Source organism: Balaenoptera borealis, assembly GCF_965194805.1.
Source record: "Balaenoptera borealis genome assembly, chromosome: 6".
In the NCBI taxonomy this organism is placed as follows: domain Eukaryota; kingdom Metazoa; phylum Chordata; class Mammalia; order Artiodactyla; family Balaenopteridae; genus Balaenoptera; species Balaenoptera borealis.
In genome coordinates, this window is record NC_138863.1 from 129,363,879 (window position 1) to 129,386,476 (window position 22,598).

At 39.9% G+C, this 22,598-nt stretch overlaps 1 protein-coding gene across 8 annotated transcripts in view; it reads right to left on the reverse strand.

Moving 5' to 3' along the window:
• Positions 1–22,598, reverse strand: part of HERC2 (HECT and RLD domain containing E3 ubiquitin protein ligase 2) — a 224,880-nt gene that overhangs the window by 127,906 nt on the left and 74,376 nt on the right. For all 8 annotated transcript variants that reach the window (XM_082395462.1, XM_082395465.1, XM_082395464.1 and 5 more), the window contains exons 18-23: positions 21,791–22,019; positions 21,560–21,684; positions 11,697–11,875; positions 6,860–7,044; positions 5,302–5,457; positions 4,430–4,615 (exon numbers count right to left, since the gene is read on the reverse strand). In XM_082395462.1, the coding sequence (XP_082251588.1) occupies positions 4,430–4,615; positions 5,302–5,457; positions 6,860–7,044; positions 11,697–11,875; positions 21,560–21,684; positions 21,791–22,019 (1,060 nt within the window). The remainder of the gene's footprint in view (positions 1–4,429; positions 4,616–5,301; positions 5,458–6,859; positions 7,045–11,696; positions 11,876–21,559; positions 21,685–21,790; positions 22,020–22,598) is intronic.

The window sequence follows — 22,598 nt, forward strand, 5'->3', positions numbered from 1 at the left end:
ATATTACAAACAATGGTGACCGAGGGGTGGGGTGGTGGTGAATCAAGCCAGGATCACATCCTCCCCGTGCAAACTGTACCTTATGCTACCAAACAGCGGAGGGCAAGGTTGCTGGGGGACTGCACAGAGGACACGCTATACATGAACTCCCTGGTCCACGTGAACAGAACTGAAGGTGGGACCGCCCACCATCACAGGCCTCTGAGCCGATGAAACAAAAAGCACACACACTCTGACCCATCAAAACTGAATCCAAATCTCATTAAGCCTATACATATCATCAGATGTTTACAGAAAATGTAACTGACAGAAGATGTTAAGACTTGAAGAAGAAAATGCAATCAACCAAGTTCAGAAAATGTGAAATTCTCCAGAACAAATGTCCTACTTCTTTGAAAAATAAACAGTATGACAAAAGAGAGGGAGAGGAGAGCCTGGAAATACACTGTTGGGGAAAAAGAGACTCAAGTATATATCACCCAGCTGCAACATACAGAACTTGTTTAGATCCTGACTCAAAATAACCACTAATAAAGAGATTAATGAATCACTGTTAATCTTAGGATAATGAGATTGTGGTTTTATTCTCCCAAAAAAGTTCTTATCATTAACAGGTGAAGTGCGTGAAAATGTTTTAAAGACAGAAATATGCTTTAAAATAATACAATCAATCAATCAGATAGAAAGTGTAGGAATGCTTCGGGAATGTGAATTTTTTTTTTTTTTTTTTTTTGGCCACGCCACACAGCATGCAGGATCTTAGTTCCCAACCAGGAATGGAACCTGTGCCCCCTGCAGTGGAAGCTCGGAGTCCTAACCACTGAAATGCCAGCAAAATCCCCAGGAATCTGAATACTTTTTATTCTACATTCATTATATTATTCTCTCTACTTTTACCTCTGTTAGAAAACTTTCATAATAAACATATTACAAAAACATCAATATGCTAACAATTATCATTTCTCAAAAAGTTAGAAAAATGTCAGATTAAACCCTAAGAAAGAAGAAAAATAAAGAAAGAACAGTGTGGTATCAGCATAATGACAGACATTTAGATCAACAGAAGAGAATAGAGAGTCCAGAAATAAATCCTCACAATATATAGTCAAATGATTTTTTTGACAAGGGTGGCAAGACCATTCAATGGGGAAAAAAGAACAGTCTTTAGAAATAAATGGTGCTGGGAAAACTGAATATTCAATTGCAAATGAATCAAGTTGGACCCCTACCTTTCACCATACACAAAAATTAACTCAAAATAGATTAAAGACCTAAACATAAGAGTTAAAACTAGAAAACAGAAAACTCTTGGACTTCCCTGGTGGTCCAGTGGTTGAGACTCTGCACCTCCAAGGCAAGGGGCGCGGGTTTGATCCCTGGTCGGGGAACTAAGATCCCACATGCTGAACGGCACAGCCAAAAAAAAAAAAGTGTGTGTGTGTGTGTGTGTGTGTGTGTATCTTAGAAGAAAACATAGGAGGAAAGCTTAATGACACTGGATTTGGCAATGATATTTTTAGACAAGACATCAAACGCACAGGCAACCTTCATCAAAAAAAAAAAAATCAAAGTACACTATCAACAGAATGAAAAAGCAACCCACAGAATGAGAGAAAATATTTGCAAATCATATATATCCAGAATACGTAAGAAACTCCTACAACTCTACAATAACAACAAAAAATCTGACTCAAAGGTAGGAAAAAGGGGGATTCCCTAGTGGTCCAGTGGTTAGGACTCTGCACTTCCACTGCAGGGGGCACGGGTTCGATCTCTGGTCGGGGAACTAAGATCACACAGGATGGCAAAAAAACAAAAAAAAAAGTTGGAAAAAGACTTGAAAAGACATTTCTCCAAAGATATGCACATGGTCAACAGGCACATAAACAGATGCACAACACCACTAATCATTAGGGAAAACCAAATCAAAACTACAATGTAATACCACTTCATCCAAACAGGATGGCTATTATTTAAAACACAGACAACAAATGTTGGCAAAGAGGTGGAGAAATTAGAACCCTTCCTTGTGCATTGCCTGTGGGAATATAAAATGGTATAGCTACTGTGGAAAACAGTATGGCAATTCCTTAAGAAATTAAACATGGAATTATCATATGATTCAGCAATCCCACTTTTGGCTATATACCCAAAAGAAGTGAAAGCAGGGACTCAGACATCTACACAGCCATATTCACAGCAGCATTAGTCACAACAGCCAAAAGGTGGAAACAGTGAAGTATCCATCAACAGATGAATGGATAAAAAAGGTGTGGTTTGTACACGTGTGTATACACACACACACACATATATATACACCATATATACATATATATATGCTATATTTATACATATATATATATATACCAAATATATGTGATGGAATACTACTCAGCCATAAAAAAGAATGAAATTTTGCCATTTGCAACAACATGGATGGAAAAAAACTGTATAATCATCAAGAGTTGCAGAAAAAGTATCTGATGAAATTTAATATCCATTCACAGGACTTCCCTGGTGGCACAGTGGTTAAGAATCCACCTGCCAATGCAGGGGACGTGGATTCAATCCCTGGTGCAGGAAGATCCCACATGCCGGGGAGCAACTAAGCCCATGCGCCACAACTACTGAGCCTGTGCTCTAGAGCCCGTGAGCCACAACTACTGAGGCCCGTGCACCACAACTACTGAGCCCGCATGCTGCAACTACCGAAGCCCGCACGCCTAGAGCCCATTCTCCGCAACAAGAGAAGCCACCGCAATGAGAAGCCTGCACACCACAACGAAGAGTAGCCCCGCGTCACCGCAACTAGAGAAAGCCCGCGCACAGCAACAAAGACCCAACACAGCCAAAAATAAATAAATAAAATATAAATAAATAAATAATTTTTTAAATCCATTCACCATTAAAGACTCATCACAAAGCAGAAACAGAAGGAAACATACTTAATATTTTAAGGTTATCTACAAAGAAAGCCCTACAGCAAACATCATACTTCATGTGTGAACTTTGGAAAGATTTTCCTCTGCTCCTAGGAACAAGACAAGGATGCCCATTATCACCATTTCTATTCCACAGTGCACTAGAGGTGCCAGCAAGTGCAATATTTCCGGGGCAAAGCTCTGTGCTCAGAAGCAGACACGGGCAGTGAGTCACCTGATTCAGACAAAAGTGGTACGCTAGAGAAGAGACCACAACGGTCCTTTCACCCAAGGGTGCTGGCACAACAATCCTACGGACAAAATGCATATGGAAAAAAATAGCACGCGATCTCTTGGCACAGAGGAGGGACAGGGAGAACTTCCACGCTTTGTAGAGATGAGGCACAATCACCGTGGAAACCTGGCATTCTGTACTAAAACACGCCTTACAAACCACCAAGAAACAGACATGAGAATGTTTAAACAACTAAGTCGTTATGGGGCACGTGCCTATCTGACAAAATGACCAAGAGAAGCAGGGGAGCAGCAAGCACAGAAGCCCAGAGAGGGAAATCTTTCAGGGAGACAGAGACACCGGCCTAATAAACGGCTTCCCTGCGATCAGCCCCAAAGCTGCTTTCGGGGCTTTTGTGTATATGTCATACTTCACAATAAAAAAAGGTTTTACAATGAGCATGTTTGAACTGCTGATCAAGTTATATGCCTTCAACCATATACAGTAAACAGACAAAAGTCACAAATGACCATTTAAGTTCACAACAGTACATGAATCGTGTTGAAAATATTAGCTATACTAAAAAATAAAAAATTATGCTCAATATCCTAAGGTCGGTCATTTTCCTCAGGACAACTGTTACTTTTCGTTTTAAGCTCCTATGTTATAGAAATGACAGTCTACAATGGCATAAGAAAAGGCCTACCTTGCTTGAGCTTTCCTATAAAATGAAAGTTGAACCACAACTTCAATTAATTCTGTGAGTCCAGGAAGTCATAATACTTAAGACTCAAAAGCATCAAAATTCAACACTTTGAGAAGACAAGTTTCATTCCAATTTGGTAAGCACTAGAGACAGTATGGATGGGAAGTGCTCAGCTGACTATGGGAATTCCATAACTCATTAATGTCACATAACGCCAGTGAGTTTAAGAAAGTCCTCCCATATTAATGTCTGCCTCCAAAGTGGGACCATAGCTAACCACCTCAACAGTACCTTCTGGAGACAATTTCCAAGAAAGGGTTTTCCAGAATGTTCTAAAATAATCCAATTCAGGATGTAACAACCATTACTAACAGAAAAATTTTCCTTAAATATAACCCAAATCTGTTCTGATTTGGATTATCTTTGTTTTCCATTTACACTACCATCAGTGAAAATGGCAATCACTGGTCTTCCTTTGTTAAACAGTCTTTCAAATGAAAAGGCAAGAACAGATTAGACTAGGACAAAACTTTCCTCAGTGAAAGTCTTTAAGTTAAGATGCCATACCCATGATGCCGGGCCAGGCTAACTCTTCATGGTCGTCCCTTTCCTTCCCTGGTGCCAGGTGGTTGAACCGATCCAGATGTTCTAACAGGCCACCCAGCAGAGGGACAGCTCCAGCCTCCTGCATGAGACCAGCATTTTTACTGAGCAGAAGCACTATAGAAACTACTAGTTCTGGAAGGAGAATACCTACATTTAAAAAGAAAGAAAAAGGCATAAGATTTAAACAAAAGCGTTCATCTGTAAGCTTGTGCTATGTTTAAATTCTGATAGATCACAAAATAAGGAATACTCGTCCTTTAGCATATTTCTACAGGATTATTTTACCTTTCATTCTGAAAGAAACAAATATAGGTATCAAACAGAAGCCTCTGAGTTATAAGAATACTTTTCAAAAACACTGTGTTTCAACACAAAAGTATTAACTAGAGTCTTTTATTGAGAAAACTAAGTGTTTGCAACTAAGCTTATTATCAGAAAAAAGGCACTCAATACTCTGTCACAGAATTAACTTGAAAAAATATTAAGCAATATAGGAATTTATTAAGGTTCTAAAAGGGGCAACTAATTCTTACGCTGTTGAAATAAAATTAGACAATTACCATTAACCTCATTATTGAAGTGTTAATAACGGTGGTATGACTCTAAATCACCAATTATATGTATCACTGTATATAATACAGTGACGTGACTCCCACACCAGGTTGCTTAACCACAGAATTGTCAGTAACTACAAAAACGAAAGGAGAAAGGGCTACAGGACTAGAAGATGTATGGGGTAAAGGCATGCAGGTTTACCACAAAATGATAAATTTTAAATCTCATCAATCTCCGAAAATAAATACATGCCCACATTTAGGAAACAAGGTAAGTACCAGTGAAGTCCCCTTCCACAATGCAGGCCACCTCTGCAAAGTGCCGCCAGCTAGTGGAAGCAATGCTGGCTGCCACGGGCAGTATATCTCCAATGTGTGTGCACAAAAGGGCTGTGTACTTCTTCAGCAAGGAACCAACCCCCATTAGTTCAGGACCTGAAGGGAAGATTTAGACAATTTCATTTCACTATTAAAATTTACTTTGTAAATAAACTTCATTGTTCCACTATTCTACTCTCATCTATACATTTTTTACCTATAATAATTTTCTCAAATAGGAGCGGTTAACCTTACTTATTTAGTCCTTGGCTCCTTTTATATCACATAATTTGAGAAACTGAATTTGGATATGCTGATTTTTATACACTGCACTATATAGTATCTAAAAACTTCGAGTAAAAATACTAAAGTCATAATTTAGAGTTCTAAAACCTTATATCCAATATACATGTTTTCGAAGTCCAAGTCTTAATGCCTGAAAATTACTCCCAGTGAACAAAGTTAGGCATTTTTCAATCTCATAAAAATCCTCAACTTTTCGGAGCTTCCCTGGCAGTCCAGTGGTTAAGACTCCACAATCCCAATGCAGGGAGCCCTGGTTCGATCCCTGGTCAGGGAAGTAGATCCCTCACGTGGCAGCGAAGATCCTGTGTGCTGCAACTAAGACCCAGCACAGCCAAATAAATAAATATTAAAAAAAAAAAATCAACTTTTCCTCCTACATGGCTCTTAACAGCTTTTTAGTCATTGTAACTTTATGACATTGAGATGCTCACCTCTTTCAGACTGAAATGGTTCACCAATTTCAACCTGAAATTTTCCATCCTCTACAAGTGCCTAACGATTTTCAGGAAGTAACAAAGTTGTTTTAGACTATACTGGCTATAAAAATATTAACAAAAGTAGCAAACCTTTCCATCACTGCCAGAGAAAACTACCTTATAAAAAGCCAGTCACTCCTTTTGGAGTTTATGGAAAGTGCTCTACTCTACGTTGCACACAGAACTGAGCACTTAACGTATCATCCCATTTTCATTCTCACAGGCACCCTCAAGTCTTATCCTAACTCTGTAGGTGAGCAATCTACAGCCCCCAGGAGACTTAGTCCCGTATCCGGCAGCTAATAAACCAGAGCTATAACTGAGACTCAGTCTTCCTTCAACAATGATGCATTCCTCCTACTACACCCATCTAGCTTACCAGGGTGACATCCAAATATTAGGTCACTATTTCGTCCCCACATTATGTCAATCTCTAACAGTCCACAACTAACCCGTGGAATAAGTCTGATAAATCTTCTGTAAGACTAACCTGAACATAAAGGATGCTATTTCTCATGTCTAAGGAATTTAAATGTTAACACAATGAAATAAAAAATATTGATGAGTCTAATATAGAAACATCTGTCCAAAAAAAGTGGATGCAAAAGTCCTCCAAAATTGGTGCATCTAACAGTATAAGAACTACACATCTGGGCCATGCAGAATAGGCATGTCAAGAAGCCTAAATAAAAAAGCCAAAATACACACAAGACACTTTAACATTTTAAGTAACTTACTAGAAATATCTGAAGTCTGACCAACATTTTCTCCTGGATAAAGTTTACTGATAAGTAAGCGCTGAAAACGCAGCAACAAATCCAATGAAGCAGATCTCTCATGACTATGTTGCTCAAAGTCTAGACATGATGATATCCGACGGGCAACATCTTTCAATCTGGCTACTGTCTGAGAAGCAATGTTTCTATGCAGGAGAAAGAGGATTACAAAATTAAACAAGTTATGTGTGTTTTTAAAGGGGGAGAGGGGTTGTAAAAAAAAAAAAATCACAACATAAACTAAAATCAGAAATAAAGATCATACACCCAGGTGACCTGCAGCTGGCTTCCTTCCCCAAATGTGTGTCAGCTGTATCTGCAATAAGCACACCTCATTCAAACCTGAGCAGAGGCACACGAAGACACAAAAGGTGGAATGATACCCTTTGCTTTACAGATGTGCTCCTAAGGGGTGCATGGAACAGTCCAAAACGATAGAAAACTCCTGTACAAACCTTTGGAAGGAAAAGTAACTGTTATTATTTTTTGTCCAAATCTGCATTTCAAATCTAAATGTGACACTATCCTTAAAGACAGGATCCACTAGCATTTCTGCATTTGCCTCACAAGTCTGCCTTCAGACCTCCTCAAGTAAGCACCCGGGTGGGCCATGTAGGGGGATACCCAGGGCTCAGGAACTACAGGAAGGAAGACCAAAGCGGGTACAAATAAAACAGGTCAGAGTAAGAGGTGCTCAAAGAACACGGCAGCAAGGAAAGGAGCAGAGGATCCAATTCCAACTGCAGGATCCAACTTGAGCAATGAACCATCAGTAAGTAAATGGGGAGAAAAGAGAAAGTACAGTTAGGAGAGTAGTACGTGTTCTGTTTCCATGAGCAGAATGCGAAGGAACTAGGGCACAGAGGTCAAAACAAGGAAGGGGAGTGGACACAGTGGACACTGTAGGTGATGGAGTGCCAGGCTGCTGGGACTAGATTCTGCAATGCTGAGCCACCAGTTTTGAAAGGAAAGTGGCATCCTGTTTGTGTCCGAGAAAGGTAACTAAAGTCAGTGTGAAAGCAGATCTTAGAGGGCACAGGGAACACCAGGTGAGACCCTGCCACCCAGGGACAGTCTCAGTGCCAGGTGAACAAGGTCTGATCCGTGGTACTGAAAACAGAAGGAAGAAGGGAGTTAGTGAAGGAAAAGAGCCAAAGCAGAGCCTGGTTCTGGAACTTCTGTCAATGTAGCTCCACCACACCAGCCCAAACCCAGCCAGGAGGGTGAGAGCCAGCGGGCTGCCAGCGGACACTGTCACTGAGGAGGCGAGTCCGGAACCTCTGCACAACACCAGGCCACGGAAAAGCATTCTGCTCCACTTCTTCGATTTCTAACGTAACAGCAGGTTTGAGGAGAACCCCTGTCAATCGTACCAGCCCCCAGGGTTCATCCACTACAGCAGTGGAGTGAGGACAGGAGCAGAAGACACACATCAACTCACGTCCACAGAGCTGAGAAGAAAGAGCAGTAGGGACCCCTGGCTTGTGCTCAGCACTCCCCGCCACACAAAACGCAGGTGGGTGCTCAGGGCCTCACCTGCGGTCCACCTCACCTTTCTGCTCCACGACCTGATAACCTGACCTGATAACCATATCACAATAGAAGAAAAGGTCTGGAATCTGGGTTTTATGCCATATATGATGGAGCAAAAGACAGTAGTAAAATACAATACAAATGTTAACTTATTTCCCTAATATAAAATTCAGAATCATAATCAAAGTGTGTAATTCTGATAGAGTTCATTAATTTAAAAATCTTCACAGCTCTCTACTGCCAAATATAAATGGTTTTCTGTGGTTCTTTGCCAGCATAAGAGTTACTCTGAAATCTGTTTCATGGCTTACTTTTGGCAAGCTGCAGTTTCTCCAACCTGTTTTCCAAAGAATAAAATATATGAAATGTCTCCAAAATCTCCAAAATGTAAATCTTTAGACTATTTTTCAACAACTGCATCAGCGAAGATGTATTTAGACTCAATACATTGAGTCTCCTTTAGTCACAAACACTTAAGGTAAGAAATAAATGTTAAAGTCTATCTCTGCAAGGGGAGGGGCACATTATCTACCCTTATGAAAGGACCCTGGATCACAGGCATTCTGTTAGTGAGAGGGTTGTACATGCATTTTCCTTTTTCTATTTTCCAAACATTTTTAAGGTACTATTTACTCCACGTTTCCGTTTCTGTTTTGTGCCTTTTCATTATGAATCTGCTCTGGAGCCCACTCCTGCCTGTATGCCACCGGAACCAAACGTAAAGAGGAAGGTTCAGAAGACAACGCGCGAGGATGGGCCAGAGAGCGCTGCCCAACAGAAAAGTACGGCCGGGGACTCACGTGTGTACTTTAAAATGTCTACCAGTCACATAGAGAAAGATAAAAAGAACGTGTAAAATCAGTATTAATAATGTATTTATCCCCATATATTTAAAATATTATCATTTCAACATAAAACCAGTAAGAAAAAGCATTGAGATATTTATATTAGTTTTTTGAAGACACAAAGTCTTCAAAAGCCACTGTGTATCTTGTACATACAGCACATCTCAATTCAGATAACTAAATTTTCATTGCGAATACTTGATCTGCACTTAGGTCTCATAAAAATGCAGAGCTGAAAAGGTAAATTCATATGGCCAAGTTATTCCAAACATAATTACAAGTTTTCTAATAGCTGAATCAGGTCTAAGATTTTTAATTTGAATTTTAATAAAAAATAAAAACTCAGAGTCGTCGTGAGTGAGGAAGCGCGTCGGTCACGCCTGCTGAGGGCCCTCGCCGACGCCTGGGCTTACCCGCCGCCCCGCCAGCTCCGCTCGTTTCCCGTCCCCCGCGGCCCGGCGCGGGGCAGGCCTGCCGGGGCCATGGAGGACGAGGTGGTCCGCATTGCCAAGAAGATGGACAAGATGGTGCAGAAGAAGAACGCGGGGACATGGGTTCGATCCCTTGTGCGGGAAGATCCCACATGCCGCGGAGCAACTGGGCCCATGCGCCACAACGACTGAGCCTGCGCTCTAGAGCCCGGGAGCCACAACTACTGAGCCCACGTGCCACAACTACTGAAGCCCGCGTGCCTAGAGCCCGTGCTCTGCAACAAGAGAAGCCACCGCAGCGAGAAGCCCGCGCACTGCAACAAAGAGTAGCCCCCGCTCGCCGCAACTAGAGAAAGCCCACACGCAGCAACGAAGACCCAACGCAGCCAAAAATAAAATAAATTAACTAATTAATTAAAAAAAAGAATGTTATGTGAATAAAATCATATAGTGTGTAAAAAAAAAAATAAAAAATAAAATAAATAAATAAATAAATAAATAAATAAAAACCCAGTGTCTCAGCTACACTGGACACCCACAGGCAAACGTGGCCAACGACTGCCAGAGTGAACAGCACAGGGCTAGGCAGGCCAGGATGGACAGGTCTCTACACACCAACGGAACAAGTCGTCTGAACAAGCAGGAGAGCTGGCCCCTCCCGGGAACAGTAACCTAAGACAGGACCGAGGTCAGAGAACCAGCACTGGCTCTCTGCCAGTGACACCAGCGGGCCCAGACACAGCCTCCTCGGCGAAGGAAGGGGCGGTCAAGAACTCGGAAAATCACATCTTGAGATACGTGCTTTTGCTTTAAAACTTCTCCAGAGACCTTTACCTTTTCACTCCAAAGCACTCAATGTGCATTTTCTCACTTGACCCTTGATTAACTCTGCAACATAAACACTGCTCTTGCTGCTACTGCCACAGTTACCATGCTGGGCAGGTCTCAGTGGCCAGCTTTAGACAAGCAGGCGCAAAGGCAATTTTCTAGGAACAATTCCCAAGCTCTTGTCACTGCCACAGCTGCACTGACTTAATTCACTTTATTTCAGACTGTTATAGTGAAGATCAGAATGTGTGAATATTGATTTTAAAAATCATCACATTATAAAAAATAGGAAATGGGGTTTTTTATTAGCATTTACTAAAATATATGTCAGGAACTAGCTCTAAAACTTCCTCTTTTAAAAGCTCACTGTGTGCCCAGCAAATTCTGGTGTTTCCAGGTGTGAAGGGCAGGCCACTCCATGCCAGTACACCGCCCACCAATGCCCTGGACTTAGGTATCTGAGCCAACCCACCAAGCCCTCTTTCCTCTCTGTATAAATAGTAAACCAGGAGCCAGGTTTACACAGAGCGGAGTTGTGTTACATAAAGGAGCAATAATTTTTCCTTGTCTAACAAATGCCTTTCAGAAACCACCCGGCTTTTTGGCTCTTTTTGATGGTCACCACAACGCAGGCTGACATTCTTTAGCAAACAGTGACTGACTACTTCAGCCCTTATCGAGGTTAGTCTCTGCGTATATTCAGACTCTGATTCTTACCTCCTTCCGATCAGTCCTTTGACAATAACACTCACCATTCTTTTACTTACTTCAGCTTTTGAAAGCTGTCTTAGAAACTAATAGATATAAATCTATGATATATAGAATGAGGCAAGGACACAACCAGTTTAAAAAAACAACCTTACCATGATGATTTTCATTTGTATCTACCTGCTTACTAATGAGGCTAAGAATCTCATCCTAGGTTTATCACACACTCCAATTTTCTCTTGTGTGAACTTTTAGAATCTCCAGTTCTACTTCATACATTCTAACCTCTCCTCTCACCTATATTTAAGAATCTGCTCTAAAGTCTATCCTAGGTAATTTTCAAAGTACTTCATCAACAACTAAACACATTTTTGAGACCCTAGTGCTCGATCTCACTATCTTAATATGAAAACCAATAAACCTCCTAATTAAAATATGTCTAATGCTATTTACCTAAGAAGCTGTTGTATGAGCTGAACCAGAGGCAAGCACTGTTTTCCAGAAGATTCATAGATTCCCGTATTAATAAGATCTTTATCCAATGGAGTCCTACTTCTATGAAATGTTGAGGCATTCGCTTCCTGTTCATCAATTTCTTTTTCCTTCTGTGCTTCTTTTTTGGCTTCAATATCCTGTAATTCATGAAACAGAAACTGGTTACCGGTTATCTTAGTAGCAGGTGTGAAGGCACCATGGGCTGAGCCCTGATCCCACAGCCTAGCTGTGTGCTGACTCACACACCTGGTGACAGTGGCCCACACCCACCCACTGGAAATCACGCCGCTCAGTTGCTCAGTTTCTAAACAGACGATTTGTCCTACAAACCCCGTGTCCAGGCTGCCAGTGCTAATGGTCTCCAGCGTCCTTCTGTGAAGTTCCTAAAACTTTTACCCCTGCTTCTGGCTCTCACAACACCCAATGTGATCACCTAGGCAGAGTCTACCTGCTTTGTAAACATGAAGCAATAACCCACAGAATGGCAGGATACATTCCCAAATCTTGTATCTGATATAAGACGTACAAATACAGAAAGAATTCTGACAACTCAACAATTAAAAGATAAATAACCCAATTTGAAAATAAACAAAAAATCTGAATAGACATATCTTCAAAGAAGATATACAAATGGCTAATGAGCACATGAAAAGATGCTCAACTTCATTAGTCATCAGGGAAATTCACATCTCCTAGGACAGTATAATAAAAAAGATGAACAGTAGCAAGCATTTGCAAAGATACGGAGAAACTGGAACTGTCATACATTGCTACTGGGAATGTAAAATGGTACAGCCACTTAAGAAAACAGTCTGGCTATACCTCGAAACATTAAACATAGAGTTACCGTAAAACTCAGCAACTCCACTCCGGGGCATACGCCCATAAGAAATAAAAACATATGTCCACACAAAAACCTATGCACAGACGTTTATAACGGCATTATTCATAGTAACTTAAAAGAGAGAACAACCTAAATGTCCATCAGTTGATGAATGGATAAACAAAATGTGCTATATCCATACAACAGAATATTGTTTAGCGATTTTAAAAAATTAAGTACAATATGAATGATACAACCTGGCTGAACTTTGAAAACACTATTTTAAGTGGAAAGCGCCAGACACAGAAGGCCACATACTGTACAAATCCACTTATATGAAATGTCCAGAACAGGGACATCTTTAGAGACAGAAAGTAGATTAGCGGTTGTCAACGGCTGGGAGGAGTGGGGGATGTGGAGTGACTATTAAGGGGCACAGGGTTTCTTTTTGGAGTGAAAGTGTTCTGAAATTAGATAGTGGTGATGGTGGTTGCACAACTCTGTGAATATACAAAAAAAAAAAATCATACACTTTAAGAGACTGAATTTTACAGTAGATGAATTAGATATCAATAATGTTATTATTTTAAAAAATTTTTAAAGGAGGTATCTTTTGCCAGCCAAATGCAACCAATATTCCTGAGGACCTACTATATACTAAGCATTGTTCTAGTAATCAAATTTACTGTGAAAAAGCACACAAGTTCTTTCCTACTGGGCTTTATTTTCTAATGGCAAAAGCCAGAACAAGTCTAAACACAAAGTCTTCCCCATTCTGAGGGGTGTGGGGACAAAGACCATGTCTAAGGAGTTGGATTGGAACTGTGCCACCTACTCTTCAGAATAAGAAGGACACAGATCAGACAGCTTGAAAATGTGCGTGCTTCTGACCCAATTTCATTTCTAGAACTTCTTCCTAATAATCATTCTTATACCCAATGACTTATAATCTTCAAGAAGGTAATTAAAAATTATTTATAATAGTAAAAGTATCTAAAACCTAAATGGTCAACAATAGGGAATTGTTTAAAAAAAAAAAAAGTGATTCCCTTTCCATATGACAGACTTCCCCAAAGCAACAGAACAAATAGACATCGCAGAATATTCAACATAGAAGACATGGCAACCTTATGAGTGGAAAAGATACAAACCACTGAGACCAGTTCTGGCATCATAATTAGTACTGTTAGTAAACATTTGCATTTTTGAAAGCCTGGAAGATGATACACGAAAAACATTAACAATGGTTATTCCTAAATGATGAGGGGTTTTCTATTTATGCCTTTCTGTAGCTTCCAAACATTTTTGTTTTAAAAAAAATGGCCTTTTGGCTATTTTTTCAGGCATCTTAATTATTGTCATAGGGATCACAATCTGCATACTCTATAGCCCACCTCCCCCTCTCAAGGTACCGCTCTCCAGCAGGACGCAGAGAATAAACATTTGCTAACTAAATTAATAGGTTCTAAAAATACTGCTTGGGGGGACTTCCCTGGCAGTCCAGTGGCTAAGACTCCGTGCTTCCACTGCAGGGGGCGCGGGATCGATCCCTGGTTGGGGAACTAAGGTCCCGCGTGCCACATGGTGTGGCCAAAACACGTTTTAAAATAATAAAAATAAATTTAAAAAATAAAAATACTGCTTGGGTCTGGCCCACACGTGGACTGCCTCTGCCTGTTCGCTGTCATTGCTCCCATCAGGTGAACTATTACACTGAGCCACACGGAGCGCAGGAAGAAAAGGAAGAGGTTTGGGGTCAGCAAACCTGTCATTCACTAGTCATGACACCTTAGCAAATCACTAAACTTCTGTGGTACCTATGTCCACGCCTATAAAGTGGAATTTTAAGACAACTTTTTCCACTCAATGTGAAATACAATTCACATTTCCTGGCAAGAAAAGAAAAATTTAAACAGAGAAAATTTTTCTCTGTCCTTTGGCCTCCTCTCTGCCCCCTACTGTACATTGTTTATCTGCATTATGCATCGATCAACCTTCCCTATCAGCAAATATACCTGGCTCAACCATAAAGAGCAACATTCTCCTAGCATCAACAAGACAACACCTTCAAAGAAAACCCTCCTTCTTCATCTTGTAAGAGGCCATGATGATGCTTAGATATGGATTGTGTAAACTGTCAATAATACATAATTTAACGTACAGCCCTCTGTCTCAAAAAACTTATATAACTGAGCCTTGAGTTGTAACGAACGCAATAGTTCTCAGAGCTTTCTGAGATGCTGTTCCTGGGTTATAATCCTCAATTTGGCTTGAATAAAATTTTCTATTTCTTTCTTAGATCGACTGATTAATTTTTTGTCAACATCAACATGGCTCACAAGGTTAAAAAAAATGAAAGTAAAGTACACAGCATAGTATCTGGAAAATAACAAGGTACACAAAGAATGATACTTGCAACTAAAATCATTACATTTATGATTTCCTCTAATTTTTTTCAATTTAATCAAAGTAGATATATTTTGAAAAACATTTTTAATACACTCACTTCATCCAATTTTATCAGTGTAAGTTTTTACATTGAAAACAATTATGACAATGAAAGCAACAAAAGAAGCTATGAATGACCAATAAGCACATACAAATTAACACCCCACCCTACCCCTAGAATAGCTAAAGCTTTTAAAAAGATTGACATGCTTCATGTTGATGAGGTCAAGAAACGGGTAGAACTCTCATACAGGATGGTTCAGATGTAAATGGCACAACCACTTTGGGAAACTATAAACACACACCCACCCTAGAACCCAGCAAATTCTAATTCAAACTATTTACCCAAAAGGAAAAACACGTGTTCACTGAAGGACTTTTACACAGCATGACCAGAGCAGCTGTAGACAGTCAAAAATCATCAAATGTCTATCAACAGGAGAATGGATACACCAACAGTGCCATAATCACACAATGGGGCACTCCTCAACAGCAAAAACAAAGTGACACTACAGAAGCCTCTTAGATAGCCTCATCCACCAAACAGCAGATAGCAGGAGCAAGAAGAACTACAATCCTGCAGGCTGCAGAACAAAAACCACAATCACAGAAAGATAGATGAAATGAAAAGGCAGAGGACTATGTCCCAGATGAAGGAACAAGAAAATCCCCAGAGAAACAACTAAATGAAGTGGAGCTAGGCAATCTTCCAGAAAAAGAATTCAGAATAATGATAGTGAAGATGATCCTGGACCTCAGAAAAAGAATGGAGGCAAATAGCGAGAAGATGCAAGAAATGTTTAACAAAGACCTAGAAGAATTAAAGAACACAGATGAACAATAACTGCCATGAAAAATACACTAAAAGGACTCAATAGCAGAATAACTGAGGGAGAAGAATGGATAAGTGACCTGGAAGACAAAATGGTGGAAATCACTGCCGTGGAACAGAATAAAGAAAAAAGAATGAAAAGGAATGAAGACAACCTAAGAGACCACTGGGACAACATTAAACGCACCAACATTCACATTACAGGGGTCCCGGAAGGATAAGAGAGAGGGAAAGGACCCAAGAAAATATCTGAAGAGATTAGAGTCGAAAACTTCCCAAACATGGGAAAGGAAATAGCCACCCAAGTCCAGGAAGTGCAGAGTCCCAGGCAGCAGAAACCCAAGGAGAAACATGCCAAGACACATAAGACTCAAACTGACAAAAATTAAAGACAAAGAGGGGACTTCCCTGGTGGCGCAGTGGTTAAGAATCTGCCTGCAGATGCAGGGGACATGGGTTTAATCCTTGGGCCGGGAAGATCCCACATGCTGCGGAGCAACTAAGCCCGAGTGCCACAACTACTGAGCCTGTGCTCTGGAGCCCGCAAGCCACAACTACTGAGCCCACGAGCCACAACTCCTGAAGGCTGCTCGCCTAGAGCCCGTGATCCACAACAAGAGAAGCCACCGCAATAAGAAGCCTGCACACTGCAATAATGAGTAGCCCCCGCTTGCCGCAACTAGAGAAAGCCCGCACACAGCAACGAAGACCCAACGCAGCCAAAAATAAATTAACTAATTTTTTTTAAAAAAGACAAAGAAAAATTATTAAAAGCAACAATGGAAAAACGACAAATAATATACAAGGGGACTCCCATAAGGTTAACAGCTGGTTTCTAAGCAGAAACTCTACAAGCCAGAAGGGAGTGGCACGATATATTTAAAGTGATGAAAGGGAAGAACCTACAACCAAGATTACTCTACCCAACAAGGATCTCATTCAGATTCAACAGAGAAATCAAAAGCTTTACAGACAAGCAAAAGCTAAGAGAATTCAGCACCACCAAACCAGCTCTACAACAAATTCAAAAGGAACTTCTCTAAGTAGGAAACACAAGAGAAGAAAAGGACCTACAAAAACAAACCCAAAACAATTAAGAAAATGGTAATACGAACATACATATCGATAACTGCCTTAAACGTTAATGGATTAAATGCTCCAACCAAAAGACACAGACCGGCTGAATGGATACAAAAACAAGACCCGTATATATGCTGTCTACAAGACACCCACTTCAGACCTAGGGACACATACAGACTGAAAGCGAGGGGATGGAAAAAGATATTCCATGCAAATGGAAATCAAAAAAAGCTGGAGTAGCAATACTCATATCAGATAAAATAGACTTTAAAATAAAGAACGTTACAAGAGACAAGGAAGGACACTACATAATGATCAAGGGATCAATCTAAGAAGAAAATGTAACAATTATAAATATATATGCACCCGACATAGGAGCACCTCAATACATAAGGCAAATACTAACAGTTGTAAGAGAGGAAATCGACAGTAACACAATAATAGTGGGGGACTTTAACACCTCGCTTACACCAATGGACAGATCATCCAGACAGAAAATTAATAAGGAAACACAAGCTTTAAATGACACAATAGACCAGATAGATTTAACTGATATTTATAGGACATTCCACCTGAAAACAGCAGGTTACACTTTCTTCTCAAGTGCACACAGAACATTCTCCAGGATAGATCACATCTTGGGTCACAAATCAAGCCTCAGTAAATTTAAGAAAACTGAAATCATATTAAGAATCTTTTCCAACCACAACACTATGAAATTAGAAATAAATTACAGGGAAAAAAATGTAAAAAACACAAACACGTGGAGGCTAAACAATATGCTACTAAATAACCAAAAGATCACTGAAGAAATCAAAGAGGAAATCAAAAAATACCTAGAGACAAATGACAATGAAAAAACGATGGTCCAAAACCTATGGGATGCAGCAAAAGCATTTCTAAGAGGGAAGTTTATAGCAATACAATCCTACCTCAAGAAACAAGAAAAATCTCAAATAAACAATCTAACCTTACACCTAAAGGAACTAGAGAAAGAAGAACAAAACCCAACGTTAGCAGAAGGAAAGAAATCATAAAGATCAGAGCAGAAATAAATAGAAACAAAGAAAACAACAGCAAAGATCAATAAAACTAAAAGCTGGTTCTTTGAGAAGATAAAAAAAATTGATAAACATTTAGCCAGACTCATCAAGAAAAAGAAAGGACTCAAATCAATAAAATTAGAAATGAAAAAGGAGAAGTTACAACAGACACCACAGAAATACAAAGCATCATAAGAGACTACTACAAGCAACTGTATGCCAATAAAATGAACAACCTGGAAGAAATGGACAAATTCTTAGAAAGGTATAACCCTCCAAGACTGAACCAGAAAGAAATAGAAAATATGAACAGAGCAATCACAAGTAATGAAATTGAAACTGTGATTAAAAATCTTCCAACAAACTAAATTCCAGGACCAGATGGCTTCACAGGTGAATTCTATCAAACATTTAGAGAAGAGCTAACACCTATCCTTCTCAAACTCTTCCAAAAAACTGCAGAGGAAAGAACACTCCCAAACTCATTCTACGAGGCCACCATCACCCTGATACCAAAACCAGACAAAGATACGACAAAAAAAGAAAATTACAGACCAATATCACTGATGAATATAAATGCGAAAATCCACAACAAAATACTAGCAAACAGAATCCAACAACACATTAAAAGGATCATACGCCACGATCAAGTGGGATTTATCCCAGGGATGCATGGAGTCTTCAATATACGCAAATCAATCAATGTGATAAACCACATTAACAAACTGAAGAATAAAAACCATACATTCATCTCAATAGATGCAGAAACAGCTTTTGACAAAATTCAACACCTATTTATGATAAAAACCCTCCAGAAAGTGGGCACAGAGGGAACCTACTTCAACATAATACGTATAAGTCCATATACGACAAACCCACAGCAAACATCGTTCTCAATGGTGAAAAAGTGAAGGCATTTCCTCTAAGATCAGGAATAAGACAAGGATTATTATTCACCATTATTATTCAACATAGTTTTGGAAGTCCTAGCCATGGCAATCAGAGAAGAAAAAGAAATAAAAGGAAGGAATACAAATTGGAAAAGAAGATGTAAAACTCTCACTGTTTGCAGATGACATGACACTATACATAGAAAATCCTAAAGATGCTACCAGAAAACTACTAGAGCTAATCACTGAATTTGGTAAAGTTGCAGGATACAAAATTAACGCACAGAAATCTCTTGCATTCCTATACACTAACAACGAAAGATCAGGAAGACAAATTAAGGAAACAATCCCATTCACCATAGCAACAAAAAGAATAAAATACCTAAGAATAAACTTACCTAAGGAGGTAAAAGACCTGTACTCAGAAAACTGTGAGACACTGATGAAAGAAATCAAAGATGACACAAACAGATGGTGAGATATACCATGTTCTTGGATTGGAAGAATCTACCATGAAAATGACTATACTACCCAAAGCAATCTACAGATTCAATGCAATCCCTATCAAATTTCCAGTGGCATTTTTTACAGAACTAGAACAAAAAAATCTTAAAATTTGTATGGAGACAAAAAAGACCCCGAATAGCCAAAGCAATCTTGAGAAAAAAAAAAAATGGAGCTGGAGGAATCAGACTCCCTGAATTTAAGACTATACTACAAAGCTACCGTAATCAAGACCATACGGTACTGGCACAAAAACAGAAATACAGATCAATGGAACAGGATAGAAAGCCCAGAGATAAACCCACGCACCTATGGTCAACTAAACTATGACAAAGGAGGCAAGGATATACAATGGAGAAAAGACAGTCTCTTTAATAAGTGGTGCTGGGAAAACTGGACAGCTACATGTAAAAGAATGAAATTAGAATACTCCCTAACACCATACACAAAAATAAACTCAAAATGGATTAAAGACCTAAATGTGAGACCAGACACTATAAAACTCTTAGAGGAAAACATAGGAAGAACACGCTTTGACGTAAACACAGCAAGATCATTTTTGACCCACCTCCTAGAGTAATGCAATTAAAACAAAAGTAAACAAATGGGACCTAATGAAACTTAACAGCTTTTGCACAGTAAAGTATAAACGAGATGAAAGACAACCCTCGGAATGGGAGAAAATATTGCAAACGAATCAACTGACAAAGGCTTAATCTCCAAAATATATAAACAGCTCATGCAGCTCAATATCAAAAAAACAAACAACCCAATCCAAAAATGGGCAGAAGACCTAAATAGACATTTCTCCAAAGAAGACATACAGATGGCCAAGAAGCACATGAAAAGCTGCTCAACATCACTAATTATTAGAGAAATGCAAATCAAAACTACAATGAGGTATCACCTCACACCAGTTAGAATGGGCCTAATCAGAAAATCCACAAACAATAAATGCTGGAGAGGGTGTGGAGAAAAGGGAACCCTCTTGCACTGTTGGTGGGAATGTAAATTGATACAGCCACTACAGAGAACAGTGTATGGAGGTTCCTTAAAAAACTAAAAATAGAATTACCATATGACCCAGCAATCCCACTACTGGGCATATACCCTGAGAAAGCCATAATTCAGAAAGACACATGTACCCCAATGTTCACTGCAGCACTATTTACAATAGCCAGGTCAGGGAAGCAACCTAAATGTCCACTGACAGACAAATGGATAAAGAAGATGTGGTACATATACACAACGGAATGTTACTCAGCCATAAAGAGGAACGAAATTGGGTCATTTCTAGAGACGTGGATGGACCTAGAGACTGTCATACAGAGTGAAGTAAGTCAGAAAGAAAAAAACAAATATCGTATATTAACACATATATGTGGAATCTAGAAAAATAGTACAGACGAACTGGTTTGCAAGGCAGAAATAGAGACACAGATGTAGAGAACAAACGTATGGACACCAAGGGGGGAAGGCGGGTGGTGGTGGTGGGATGAATTGGGAGATTGGGGTTGACATATATACACTAATATGTATAAAATAGATAACTAATGAGAACCTGCTGTATATCACAGGGAACTCCACTTTGCTGTACAGCAGAAACTAACACAACATTGTAAAACAACTATACCCCAATTAAAAAAAAATCTAATACGAAAAGAAATAGTTCCTTAGTAAAAAAAAAAAAAAAGACAAACAACGTAACACTACATCCAACACAGGTGAATCTGAAAATCATTATCAAGGCAACATAAAGCTGACACAAATGAGTATATACTGTATGATTCCATTTATGTGACAATCAAAACTGGCAAAATTAACATCATCTGGGGGAGGCAAGAAAGTGTCCTAACTTCAAATGCAAAGGGGCAGAAAGGCACTAGATTCTGGGGTGATGGAAGTGATTTATATTATGATTGGGGTACCTGTCAAATTCATTTAAATAGACATTTAAAGTGGGTACATTTTATCATACTTAATAATAACTCAATATTTTATTAAACTAGTAAAAGAATTTTAATTACAGAAATATTTGGATGTTACTAAAAGTTTTATGTTTCAAAGTTTTTCTTTAATAATTCTGGCAAAGTGTCAGTCTCAGCTCACTGGGGAGTAAAATCACCTCCATCAGCGCGTGCGCATGCACACGCGCACACACACACACACACACACACACACACACTCTCCTAGGACCATACCTGGATTTCTGCAGTAATGGCTGCATTTAAGGCTGATTCTAAGCCTCCGTCAGCCATCAAGCTGCCCACAAGAAGATCAATCATGAATCGACGACCTGGACTTATGTTAACTTCATTGCCTGAAACTAGAAAAGGTAAAGTGTTTTTCCCAATGTGAGGCAAGCACCATCCCCCCCCGGCACCCCCTCCTGGGCCAACCCCACCCGACCCCTGCTCCTAGCCCCAGCCCACCTGCACAGGGCAGGAGAGCAGAGAGTGCCCGGGCCCGCTCCTCAGCAGTGGGCAGCAGCACCGACCACCCGCTCTGCAACACAGCCTGGGCGGCCACCTGCACAGTACTCAACACGCCCGCGCTGCTGGCCAGGGCCACCACCGTCTGCTTCAGGCTGTTGAGGAGGACGCTGCCCAGACCTAAACCAAGGAATTCTGGGTCAACCTGGTGACTGATGGCAGCATGCAACTGAAAGGAGAAAAACAATTTTCACTTAGAAGCCCTAAAAACAAATGCTTTCCAAATCTTATTAAAGATGAAGTAATACCTCAAATTGAGGTTTACTCAAATAATAAAGGTAAAACTTCCAGTACAGGTATTTTTTTTAACCATACTAAAAATTTTTCACCTATAGTAGTTGAGAATCCATGGTAAGGTATTCTATAAAAGGAATTTTTTAAACCCAACTCTATGTATGTGGAAAAGCTCAAGATCAACAAAGAGGTTGAACCCTGTGGAAACAGCAACCTCTACCCCACCCCCAAGCACCCGCACCAAACACAGAAATAGTGAATATAATATAACCAAAAAACTATTAAAAGAGTAGACAGCCAAGCTGAGGGTATACAAGGAAAAGTATACAAGGGAAAGTTCTGGTTTGGCTCTTGAGACACACAGACACACACAGCAGGAGCCAAGGGGTTCTGGGCTCAGAGAGCAGATCAAAGCCTTCTGAGACACAAAATGCTCAGGACAGCCCACTGAACCTGAGCTTCCTGTCAGCCAGCCAGGGCCTGAGGGCAACATACTACCCACACAAGGCTTTGG